Source organism: Erythrolamprus reginae, chromosome 2 (genome assembly GCF_031021105.1).
Source record: "Erythrolamprus reginae isolate rEryReg1 chromosome 2, rEryReg1.hap1, whole genome shotgun sequence".
Classification (NCBI taxonomy): domain Eukaryota; kingdom Metazoa; phylum Chordata; class Lepidosauria; order Squamata; family Dipsadidae; genus Erythrolamprus; species Erythrolamprus reginae.
In genome coordinates this window covers 182,320,600-182,333,047 of record NC_091951.1, presented here as the reverse complement: position 1 = coordinate 182,333,047, position 12,448 = coordinate 182,320,600, and the positions used below count along the sequence as shown (strand labels likewise).

Here is a 12,448-nt window from a genome sequence, read left to right as displayed (position 1 = left end):
CATTTCTGCATGCGAGGGACTGTCAACTTTCATCACTGCTGCTAACAATAGGTCTTTACAAGTGTTGGATGTTAATGAGCTTCAGCGGTGCAATGGTTAGAATGCAGTACTGCAAGCTACTTTTGCTGATCACCAGCTGCCAGCAGTTTGGCAGATCGAATCTCAGTAGAGTCAAGGTTGACTCAGCCTTCCATCCTTCCAAGATCGGTGAAAAGCCTAGATTGTTGGGGCCAATATGCTTACTCTCTGTAAACCACTCTGAGAGGGCTGTAAAGCACTATAAAGTGGTATATAAGTCTAAATGCTATTTCTAGTGTTTAAATAAGCAGCTATTTATTACTTATGATTTATACCACTTTAATCAAGGTGATTCTAAACAATTTGACTAAGAACATGCATTTTAAAAAAAAAACGTAAAAACTGAACTGAAACAATTATATTGGAGAAATTAACACCATATAATTTAGTCAGATTCATCAACATTAATTCATAGCACTGCAATCTCTAACAGTGGTCTCCAAGACTTTGCACAATAGCTGAGATTGCACAGGCTTTTGGAATACCATAAAGGAAAGGGTTATTCTTGCTTCATATTACATATGTAATACATTATGGCTATGAAGCACTCCCAATTCAAAGGTTTTTAGTAATCTGCTATAACCTCTCCAGACAATTTAAATTTTTCCCTAGGTTCACACATGAGCTCTATAATGCTACTGTATAATTATGAGAATTAAATTTGCATAAAAATAGAAGAGTAATTCATTTTTTTTCATTCTCCTATTTATCTTCATGTTAGCTTGTTTAGTTATTTGCTTTATTTATTTATTCAATTTTTATGGCACCCAACTCCCTAAGGACACTAGCTGGCTCACAACCAAACATATAAAACATCCAAATAATATTAAAACTTCTAAAACAGTTTAAAAACAATTTAAATACAACATTAAAATCCATGCATAGCATTTATGGTCAGATCTCTGTGGTTATCACTATCAGATCAATTGCCCCAGGCCTTCCGGAAAAAACAGAACTTTGCCACTTTCCAGAAGGCCAGTAGGGTGGGAGTAATCTGGATCTCAGGAGGTAACTGATTCCAGAGAGTCGGAGCAGCCACAGAGAAGGCTCTCCCCCATGGACCCACTAGCTGACAGGACCCAGAGAAGACCATCTCTGTGGGCCCTTACCGGTTTCTGGGAGCTATGTGGTAGAAGGCAGTCTCAAAGATAGTCTGGCCCTAAGCCATATAGGGTTTTAAAAGTAATGACCAACACCTTGAATTGTGCCCGGAGACCAATCCAGAATGTACGGCTGCATTCTGGACCAACTGTAGTCTTCAAACACTCTTCAGGGTAGCCCCATGTAGAATGTGTTGCAATAATCTAACTGTGAGGTGACAAGGGCATGAGTGACTGTGAGAAGAGTCTCCTGATCCAAGTAGGGTCACAATTAGTGCACTAAGTGAACCTATGCAAAGGTCCCCTTAACTTCAGCTGTCAGATGTTGGTCTAATCTTAGCTGTGAGTCTAGGAGGACACACAAATTGTGAACCCATTCCAAGGGGGGTAATTTCCACCAGCACCCCATACCAAGGATGGACAGGCAATAGTCTTTCGGAGGCAGTACCCTTTGGTTAGCCCAAAGTTTTTACATTTTTAATTATTGTTGTAAAAAAAGCAATCATTTTTTTTATTTTTAAGAACAGCCCTATAATATATGGACATAGAAAAAGCATATATAGCATGGCTATATCACTTCTACTGTATCACGTACTCTGTACATGTGTGTGTGTGTGTGTGTGTGTAAGTGGGTGGTTTCACTAGTTTTTAATACTCTTAATTTAATCTGAAACAACATCTGAAATCTATTAATGTAAATAATAATCTTCCAAAATAGATTCAAACAAAGAGGCAAGTAGCTTTGTCAAATATATCATAAGTCTGGGTAGCCATTAGAAAGTATGACGGCGCTACAAAATATAGTTGTTTTGTTATAAACATTCTTATTTTCACTGATTATTCCATTTATATTATCATATTTGATTCCTGTTAGTTCCATTTTATTGCAACTGTCTCCTCAGCACATTTGATTTAATTGCTATCAGGAGTTTTCATAATCCCTTTTTCATGAGCCAAAAGGCATTTTAATGAACCTGTAACTGCTTGCTTTAATGTCCTCATTTCTTTGATAAATCAAAAATGTCTCCACCCTAAATCACAAGCTCGATTTCATGCCAAAATGCCACAGCCCCCAGTTATCAGTTGGGCATAGTTCCAAGGAATTGGGGTAGGATGGGCTGTTGCATCTGGGTGCTTCCTCCTGACCCACAAGAGGGTTTCACCAAGGGATTCTCAGGGGTCTGGGCAAAACCATTCGGAGGTCGGGGGTTGTCTGCAAAGTCAAAGTTTCAATATTTTAACATTTCTCTGTTTTCATGTCCAATACATATCAATAGTACTGGATCCACATAAACCAAAATTCTTTGGGCCCTTAAAGGAGTTCTGAGACCAAAATGTTTGAGAAGCACGGCTCTGCTAAAACCTTCCAGTAGACAGCAGGCAAACAATGTGACTAGGGAGGGTCTAATATGCTTATTTTCTGCAGGTTTTAGTTTTCCATTTTGTGTTTACATTTCCATAAGGGAAGGCCTTAAATCTTTTATGCTTCACATGCACACTTGTAGACTGAATAGTACAACTTTTGCCATCCTGATCCTTCTCATCCCACCTTTGCTAAGTAGGCCTTGGAATCTCACTTACTTCCTTCTGTAGTCTTCTACAAGATCCTGTACATTTCTTAGATCTCCATCCAACTTTGCCCGATTGCCCAATAACTGATCCACTTGTTTTCTGAGGTTATTAATGTAACCCTCAAATAAGGATTCTAAGTTAAACTTTGGAGGTGAGCTGCCATGTTGGTGAAGAAGATTCCATTTTGTTTCTAGTACTTTATTCTGTTGCTCGAGAAATCGTACCTGAAGTCCAGAGAGAGAGAGACAGAGAGAGACAGAGAGAGAATAATGCTTTTAGAAGCCCTCTTAGATTGGAATACACACCTTGTTATATAATGAGGACTAGCAGCATTCAAATGAAGGCATGACAGCCACAGTACCACAAGTGCGGCAAGACAACCAGGAGGCCACCCAAATCCTTAATAGGGATAGCAGGGGATGGCAGCAAATATTTGGAATCTTGTACCTTTCTTTTCTGTAATCTAGAAGTAATCCAGACCTTGCAGCTCAGATCTTATAGCACTGCCATTGAATTATGTATGTGCACACACAAAAATATATTATTTTATTGGGTTGTGGACAATTGGTTTTGTACTTATTTGCTAAAAAATAAGGCTAAATCTGGCTTCCAGTTGTGTCCTTCAGGAAAGTTGGAGTACAGCACCTATCATCCCATTAGTAATGGGTACTCTAAGGCAGTATTTCCCAACCTTGGCAACTTGACGGTATTTGGACTTCAACTCCCAGAATTCCCCAGCCAGCATTCGCTGGCTGGGGAAATCTGGGAGTTGAAGTCCAAATACCTTCAAGTTGCCAAGGTTGGGAAACACTGCTCTAAGGAATATGGAGCTGGGCAAAATTACTTTAAATTATGGTGTAATCTTTTGTGAAAGAAAAAAAAGTTTGGCACCAATAGTAATGCAAACTGACCAGGGAAAGAAATAGTAGCAAATGGCTATAAAAATAGCTTCCTTTCTATCAGCACATGTTAATTTTGTGCTCAATCTAGAACCACAGGTATCATTTTATGACAGTCTAAACATTACATGAACGGCTGCATTATGAGGATTGCCAATTAACTTTGAGAAAAAAGAGAAGTATATGTATTCTTGTTATATTTAGCACAATCCTAATGTGCAAGGGAGGGGGGGAATTTCCCAGCAAAAACATTCCTTACTGACATTTCACATCAAAATTCTTATAGCACAGTTGAGAAGGTACAGTTTTACAAAATCAGTGGGTAGCTTCACAGTGTCTATAAACCTTGCTAAAGTATAATTTGATGTAGCCTTAGAGTGATTTTACATCTTCTCAACTGAGAAAGAATACAGGACCATCATCACTGCCACTACAATTACATCTATGAGTATAGGGTCTTAAATTCTGTGAAGATGACTGTAATATCTGTTTCCAAAGGCCTTCTGACTATTGCTCACACTGGATACATTACAGGTAGTCTTCCATTTACAACCACAAATGAGAATTTATGTTGCTAAGTGAGAAATTTGTTAAGTGAGTTTTGCTCCCATTTTACGATTTTCCTGCCCAAATTTGTTTAAGCGAATCACTGCAAGTGTTAAATTAGTAATACAGTTGTTAAATCAATCTGACTTCCCCATTGACTTTGTTTGTCAGGAGGTCACAAAAGGTGATCACATGACCCCAGGACACTGCAACTGTCATAAATATGAACCAAATGTCAAACATCTGAATATAGGGATGGCCTTTACAATTTTATGCATGGTATGTCTGCATGTATGTTTGGTTTTACAATAAGGGTTTTTAACTGTTTTAATATTGGATTGTCATATGCTGTTCACTACTGTTGTTAGCCGCCCCGAGTCTACGGAGAGGGGCGGCATACAAATCCAATAAAATCAAATCAAAATCAAATTATGTGACCATGGGGATGAGACAATGGTCATAAGTGTGAAAAATGGCCATAAGTGTGAAAAATGATCATGTCACTTTGTTGAGTGTTGTTGTAACTTTGAACAGTCACTAAATGAACTGTTGAATGTTAAGGACTACCTGTATTTTAAGAGCTGCAAGCCAGGGGTGGGTTCTAATTTATCTCGCTACTGGTTCACTTCCTCCCATGCTGTGTAGCCTCGCCTCATAACCGTGTGCATGCTTTGTACACGCACACATGCACAATGCCAAAAAATCCAAAAATAATATTTTTTTTAATCAAAAACAAGATGGCAACTGCATGTACAGTGCCAGAAACTTTGCTTCTGCGCATGCTCAGAAGAAAAAAATAAATTTATTTAAAAAAAAAAAAAGAGATGGTGGCCCTCACAGACCGGTACCAACCGAAATGGGTCCATGACATCATTGTGACATCACCAGCAGGTCACTACCAGTTCAGGCAAGCCAGTCTGAACTGGGAGGAACCATCCCTGCTGCAGGCCCAAAAATATCTTCAAGCTTGAGTTAAAAATCTCTTCAGGAGAACTTGTATTCAAATTTGCAAAAAAAAAAAAAAACTTAGAATAAAACATAGCAAATGCTGCTTGAAGATACTGTAGACAACAAAAACCTACAATCCTATCTGGTAGATGTAAGTGGGGTTTTTTTGGTCAACTTTTCCTATGGAACTCTGGGGGTTGCAGTCTTGTATAAAATATGTGAGATGAGTGGTAAAGTAGCTGCTGAAACTCTGAATGATTTCCTAAATATGTTCTGTGAACAATGCATTGTGGGAATCTTCATTTGACTCCTCCAGCTTTGGAGGAATAACAGGAACTTGGAAAAACCTGAAAATTCAGCAGCTGTTCTGAAGCTTAAGAGGTTCATGGTAGTGTTTTGAGCTGTGATCTCTGAGATGATCAAACTTTAGTAGTAGTAGCAATAATAATAATAATAATAATAATAATAATAATAATAATAATAATAATAATAATAATAATAATAATAATAATAATTTTAAGAAACCCCCAAACCAGAAAGCTCTCTCACATTTGCATGATTATTATGCAAACTTTGCAGGCCTTGGACAGCAATGCAATACAATCTCCTGACTGCTAAAGTATTACTTTAATTCCTTCTGTCTTTTCGGAAATTAAATGTTTGGTTTGGAACACTCATATCTGTCCTCATTTTCTTTTCTTTTAAATAAAGTTTTTATTCACAAATCGAAAAACAATATAATTCAAAAAGAACAATAAATGAGTATTACAAAAATAATAATAAATCTGTCCTCATTTTCATCCAAGATGTACTCGGATGGTTCATTTATCCATTTCTCCCTTGCAATCTTATTCACAGACTTGCAAAGAATGTGATAATTGACGTAAGTGACTCACCTTGTCAATGAAGGATGCAAACTTGTTGTTGAGGGTCTTGATCTGTTCCCTTTCTTGTAGCCGCACTTTTTGAATTTCAGGATCAATCTCCAAGTGTAGTGGCGATAGGAGGTTGGGATTGACAGTCACTTTCTGGATGCCCCCAGGAGGAACCATGGGCCCCATTCTTAGCCCAGCATCATAGCCTCCTACCGAGAAACCTACACCAACACCTCCAGCTCCATATCCATAGCCACTACCAGTACTACTATATCCTAGGCCACTAAAATAACTACCTCCTCCTCCTCCTCCTCCTCCTACACCACCATATCCTAGGCCACTACCAAAGCCTCCTCCAACGCCACCATAAGAGATCCGTTTGCTACCCCCCACATTGTAGAGGCTTTTACTACCAAAGCCACCACCAAATCCTGCACTTCCCTTCACACCACGAGATAATGAAACGGAGCTGAAACTAGCTTTTGTCCCACTGGGAATGACAGTAGTGGAAGAGGTATATCCCCGGGATGTCCTAATTCCTCCCCCAGATCTGGAACTGAATTGCCTATTCATTGTGCCTAATTCAAAGAGCGCTGAAGACAGATGAGCAAAAGTTGGGCTAGAGAAGAAAGGAAGAAAGAGAGAGAAGGACAGCACACCCCACTCCGAGGTGCGGATTTGGCTTCCCTTCTCTATATATACACATCTACACGTGGAGATGGGCTTGGTTGGAATTAGGTAATTAACTAAGATCAGATCGTTACTGGGCTGGGTTGTATCTGGCAGCAGTAAAAAATCTCTCCAACTTGTTTCAAAGTTGCCTTTGAAGCGAAGCGCTGCCTTGAAATTGCTTAGCTTGCAGGCTTACATGACACAAAAACCATGTAAACTAACAAATTAATTTTCCCACCACTGCCTCTACGCATTAACCAAAAAATAATTAACAGAGCTGACAACAAAGAATTTTTTTATTGCTAAAAAAAAATCATTTGCTTTAATTGTGGATGATTATTATTCTGTGCCATACTTCAAAGCTATGTAGAGGTTCCCACCTGCACACACACACACACCCCAACCTCCCCTGCCACCATTGGCTGAAAATCTAAAATCTATAGCCCAGCACAGGTATTGCAGATGGTTGATTGCTTCCCCTGAGGGGTATTTGATGCAATTCTCTTGCTTATTCCTCAGGATACTTTTGAAAGAACTTTACCCATTTCTTGGAACAGCCCTTGGCCAATCTCATCCGTGCTTTAGGCAGCAAAACTCCAGCTTCTGGTTTTATGAGTCAGAAAGTCTACGTTTTGTCCAGCACTGCTATCAAATACAAGCTTCTATCAGTTCTTCTGCTGTTGCTGAACTACAACTCCCAGCAGATGTAATCAATATAAATGGTAAAGAATGTTGGGGGCTGTCCTGGGCCTTTCGAGGTATGCACATTTCTCACCATCACTCTGCAAGCTGCATTGGTTGCCAATTGGTCTCTGGATGCAATTTAAAGTGTTAGTTATGACCTATAAAGCTCTACATGGTTTAGGACCAGGTTATTTATGGGAGAGTCTTCTGCCTCACGTATCCCAGCAGCTGGTCAGCTCCCACAGAGTTGGCTTCCTCCAGGTCCCATTGGCTAAGCAATACTGGCTGGTGGAACCTATCATTAAGTGTTGATCATTAAGTGTTGTACCACATGATTCTTGACAAATGTATCTTTTTCTCTTATGTACGCTGAGAGCTTATGCACCAAGACAAATTCCTTGTGTGTCCAATCACACTTGGCCAATAAAAATTCTATTCTATTCTAGAAGAAGAGCCTTCTCTGTGGGAGCCCCGGCCCTCTGGTATCAACTCCCTCCAGAGATTTGCACTGCCCCCTTCCTCCTGGCCTTTTACAAGGTCCTAAAAACTGACCTTTGCCGGCAGGCCTGGGGCTGTTGAGCACTAACATCTTGTTCCGGACAATGATATGAATGTAGGACTGTAGCTGAATGAACCTGAACGTCTGGTTTAAAATAACTTTGGGGTTATTTGGGGTTAGAGAGAGAGAGAGAGAGAGATTAGTTCAACCACAGCTAGATCCTATAGGGACCTCAAACCTGAACTGCAAAAAAGGAAGGATTCCCAACTCTCAGTACCTTTTCACTAAGAACTTTCCTGCTCCTGATCTTTCCTTAAAATGAATGAGAACATGGCATTGTTTTGATTCTAAGGGTTGTCCTTAGTTTGAATGGCAGACTGGCACCTTATGCTACGATTGTTGACAATGTTCTGAGAAGTATTGGGTTCCGAAAGTTTATGATGCCTCATCTAGTCCAGAAAATGCCTCATCTATTCTAGAATGTCCTCTTAATTTAATTTGGGGAATAATAACCCAAACAAGCCTAAGCCAATCTTCCAGGTGAATGTACCTTATACCAATCAAACAGTTCAATCTGCTTGTGTAGAATCTTCCTCCCACAATTGCAGGAACAGACTTTTCTTTCCCCATGAAACTTGAAATGAATAAACACCCATCGGGGACAGGGCACATTCACTCCATCCAGCTCACTTGGTACGTTTCTGCAACTCACTTTATCTCTAAATATCTTAATATATATTAGGCATCATTTACTATTCAAATACTCACAGGCAAAATGGTATACCCCTGGTGAAAGGCATGTCAGGACCTGATTAGCAGCTAGTGATTATTTTTTTTTAAAAAAAAGGAGATTTAAAACAAGAACTCAGTAGCTTCAGCTGGAGGCAACCGAAGTCGTAGCTATGAAATGAAACATACAGAAAATACAGATGTAGAAGCAGAGTATTATTTATTTATTTATTTATTTATTTATTTATTTATTTATTTATTTATTCCAATACACAATACACATTGAAGAGAATAGATATGTAGTAATATATATATAGAAAAGGATAGAAGAAAATATATAAAAATAGAGGAGAAGATATATGAAAGGAAGAAAAGATAAATGAGATAAGGAGAGACATTTGGACAGGGAATGGAAACCACACTAGTGCACTTATGCACACCCCTTACTGATCTCTTAGGAACCTGGAGAGGTCTTATCCTCCCGGAAACCATTAGACTTGGTTAATCTAAGAACTTCATATTATTTGACTATTTCAACAATTGACATATCTTTTGGTCTTTGTAGCTGCACCAGGTTCATAGTGAAATCCCAAACAACCATTAATAGCCAGTTTAGTCTACGATAGTAGTTAAGGCACCAGAATATTGTGAATTCAAGTCATGCCTTAACCATGAAAGACAGCTGGATGAACTTGGGCCAGTCACATTATCTCGGCACAACTCACCTTTTGGAGCTGCTAAGGAGAAAATATGAGGAGGAAGGTGTATTGGATAAGTTTGCAGCCTTTAGTTGTTTGTAAAAAAAATGTAATAAAGATTGGATATAAATAAATAAGCAGTGTTTCTCAATCTTAGCAACTCTGTGGACTTCAGCTCTCAGAACGTCCTAGTCAGGAAGGAAATAGATAACCTGAAATTGAATCTTTGTATTATCCACAAAAAGCTAGAAAAATATTGAACCTACTGCTACATCCTTAAAGTTAATATAAATAATTGGCTGGGTTCCTTGGGGACCTAAAAAACTCAGTTTCTTCAAACCATCCCCAGTCACTCTCATGAAACTGTACTTGATATACTATATTAAGATATAACATATATGTTATATTACACTAAACTATAACTGTATCCCTAATCCCTACATACACCCTGTTTTAATGCTATATATTAGGACCTCTGGCTTTTTTTTAAGGTAACAGGACAGGCAAATGAAGCAATGCCAAATTATTTTTGAAAACTGGCAAGAAATCCCTCTCTTGACAATAAGGTTGGAGGAAATTAATATAACTGAGGGAAATCCACCCTAGCCTTTGGCGATACTTCTGTTGAATTGGCAGTAATTTTACAACCCAGCATTCATTCAAGTCAGAAGCTAGGGGGCAGAGACCAAACTATCTGGAGCAGGTGAGTCCTATTGGATAACATCCACATCCTGGAGCCATGTTACTGCTTCAAACTGCCATTTTCCTGAGGTAACAAAAGTAGAATGTTATTAAAATTGCTAGCAGGGAGAGGTGCAATGTTGCTTTTAGAAAGGAAGGAATTAGACCCAAAACCCATTTTGCTGCTTATATCTCGCTTGTAAAGTCTCATATAGAAAGATCTGGCGAGAAAAAACACTAACAGTAAAGACTGAAGCCTTATCATAGCCATAGGGCTCCCTAGCATAGCAGTCTCTTTCTTATAAATGTGTTCGTTTGTTCCATCCATGTATTTATAATACTGTCCCTACAGGACCTCCTTTGAGTCCGTACTCAAATGTAGCATGGTCGATGGGTGTAATTACTGAGGAGACTCCAAGGCTGTTCCAACATAACTTTAATAGCACAGTAGCTGTCAACAACAGCGAATTACATTGACTGGCTAAAACTGTGGCTGTCCCTGTTGGACAGCTCCCTTTTATATTCAACTGCCACAAGGATTAGCCAATCATGGGCTCCCACTGTTCCCACTCTTGGAGTGCCCTCCTAGTGGCCTTCCGGGACATTACACACCTTTCCATCAAATTGGAGCTTACATACTCTGCTAAGTACCCCGGGCATCTCCAGATTCTTCTGGACCTTCTCAGCTCCCCCGGATGGTCCACACCCTTTTACTTTAGATAGAGCCAGGACTCTTCGGTGACTGCGAGAGATTGTCAGGATCCATTTGAAGGTGATGGTTCCTTTTCCTTCACTTCCAAAATGATGTTGATTAGGCTAAGTCTGTCAAGGAAATAATAATTTTTAAACATTACTTCATTGCCCAGTGGTTCTCCCAATTAACTAAACAATGGTAGCATTTTATTTTGCAGTTGTAAACCATAAATGATTGATCAAATGTAGTATCTCATCAGCAAACAGGCTGAGTGGAGTGTAATGTCGGTAAGCTAGACAGAGGGCGTCCGTGAGTCACTTGACTCTCATTGGTTAGTTTTGTTGAAGACAGTTTTCATTGGTCAATTTGAATTGCTTCACTATATAAAAGAGCTTTCAGTTACAGCATTCAGTTGTTCCATTAGTTATTGGTTGAAATAAAAACGAAATTTACCTCAGCCATGTATGTCGCCCTGATCTTTCCATTATTTCATGGAGAGCCCCTGATACAATGACATATCTACTTTGATGCCAAATAATATGCAGATATAATGGTGGCTTGATTTCTATGTTGGAGTGAAGGTATCTCCAAAAGTAACATGTTTTACTTTTGATGTTTAGACTTCAAGAACCGTTTTCTCCTATATATGTATATGAATTAATTTGTAAATATTTGTTTGTTGTCCATTGGCTATACAATTAACCTGACAATAGTAGCAAAACAACTGGAATAGGAGGCAGGAGAATTAGGCATGCCTTGAGTTTTATATAAATAATGAAGGATAAAATAATACTATAATAACATCAGGGAGAAGAACTTTATTCAGCTATTGTAAATCTGAAACATTTCACCAGGTGTGATGCTTCATTAGCACCAGGCTGAATCAAAATAATCTCTGCTCTTTTGCTAAATAATTTATAAACCAAGTTACATCATGGTTTCCATAGTAAAACCAGGCAATAACCAAGAGTAAGTTTCCATTATTGACCTTTCAGTTTTAATTGCCACTAGGCCAGTGATGGCGAACCTATGGCATGGGTGCCACAGGTGGCACACGGAGCCATATCTGCTGGCATGCAAGCTGTTGCCCCTGCTCAGCTCCAATGTGCATGTGTGTGCCAGCCAGCTGATTTTTGGCTCGCACAGAGGCTCTGGGAGGGCGTTTTTGGCTTCCAGAGAGCCTCCGGGGAGATGGGGAAAGGTGTTTTTACCCTTCCCCGGCTCCAGGGAAGCCTTTGGAACCTGGGGAGATGAAACACGAGCCTACAGGGCCCACCATAAGTTGGGAAATAGGCCGTTTCTGGCCTCCAAAGGGCCTCCAGGGGATGATGGATGCTGTTTTCACCCTCCCCAGGCATTGAATTAAGGGTGTGGCCATTTGCACAGGTGTGATAGCCCATGTCCACGCTCTTTTGGCCCTCAAGGATAAAAAGGTTTGTCATCACTGCACTAGGCAATCCATGACCCATTGGGTTATCATTTCAGAGATACGTTTTTTCCCTAAACAGAGTAATGTCCAGTGGCCAAAATGAATAATATGCATACTGTACTATTAAAACTCTTGTACCTGTAAGCTTGAACTAAGCAAAACAGTAATCAAAGGGCAAAAGTATTTCAACAAAGTTGCTTCAAATGGGATAACTTACAGAATACATCCAAAATTCAAGATCCATGATTCCCATGGGATTCAAATTCAGCAATTTTGGAACAACTAATGATAATTGGATATGTGCATCTTCATGACATATAAAGGGCTCCCCACTGATCTGGAAG

The 12,448-nt window shown here is 39.4% G+C and overlaps 1 protein-coding gene across 1 annotated transcript in view; it reads right to left on the bottom strand.

The window, feature by feature from the left end:
- Positions 1-6,591, bottom strand: part of LOC139159461 (keratin, type II cytoskeletal 5-like) — a 28,934-nt gene extending 22,343 nt beyond the window's left edge. The window contains exons 1-2 of the mRNA XM_070736780.1: positions 6,040-6,591; positions 2,760-2,974 (exon numbers count right to left, since the gene is read on the bottom strand). Coding sequence (XP_070592881.1) covers positions 2,760-2,974; positions 6,040-6,591 — 767 coding nt within the window. The remainder of the gene's footprint in view (positions 1-2,759; positions 2,975-6,039) is intronic.
- Between the last annotated feature and the right edge of the window lie 5,857 nt (positions 6,592-12,448).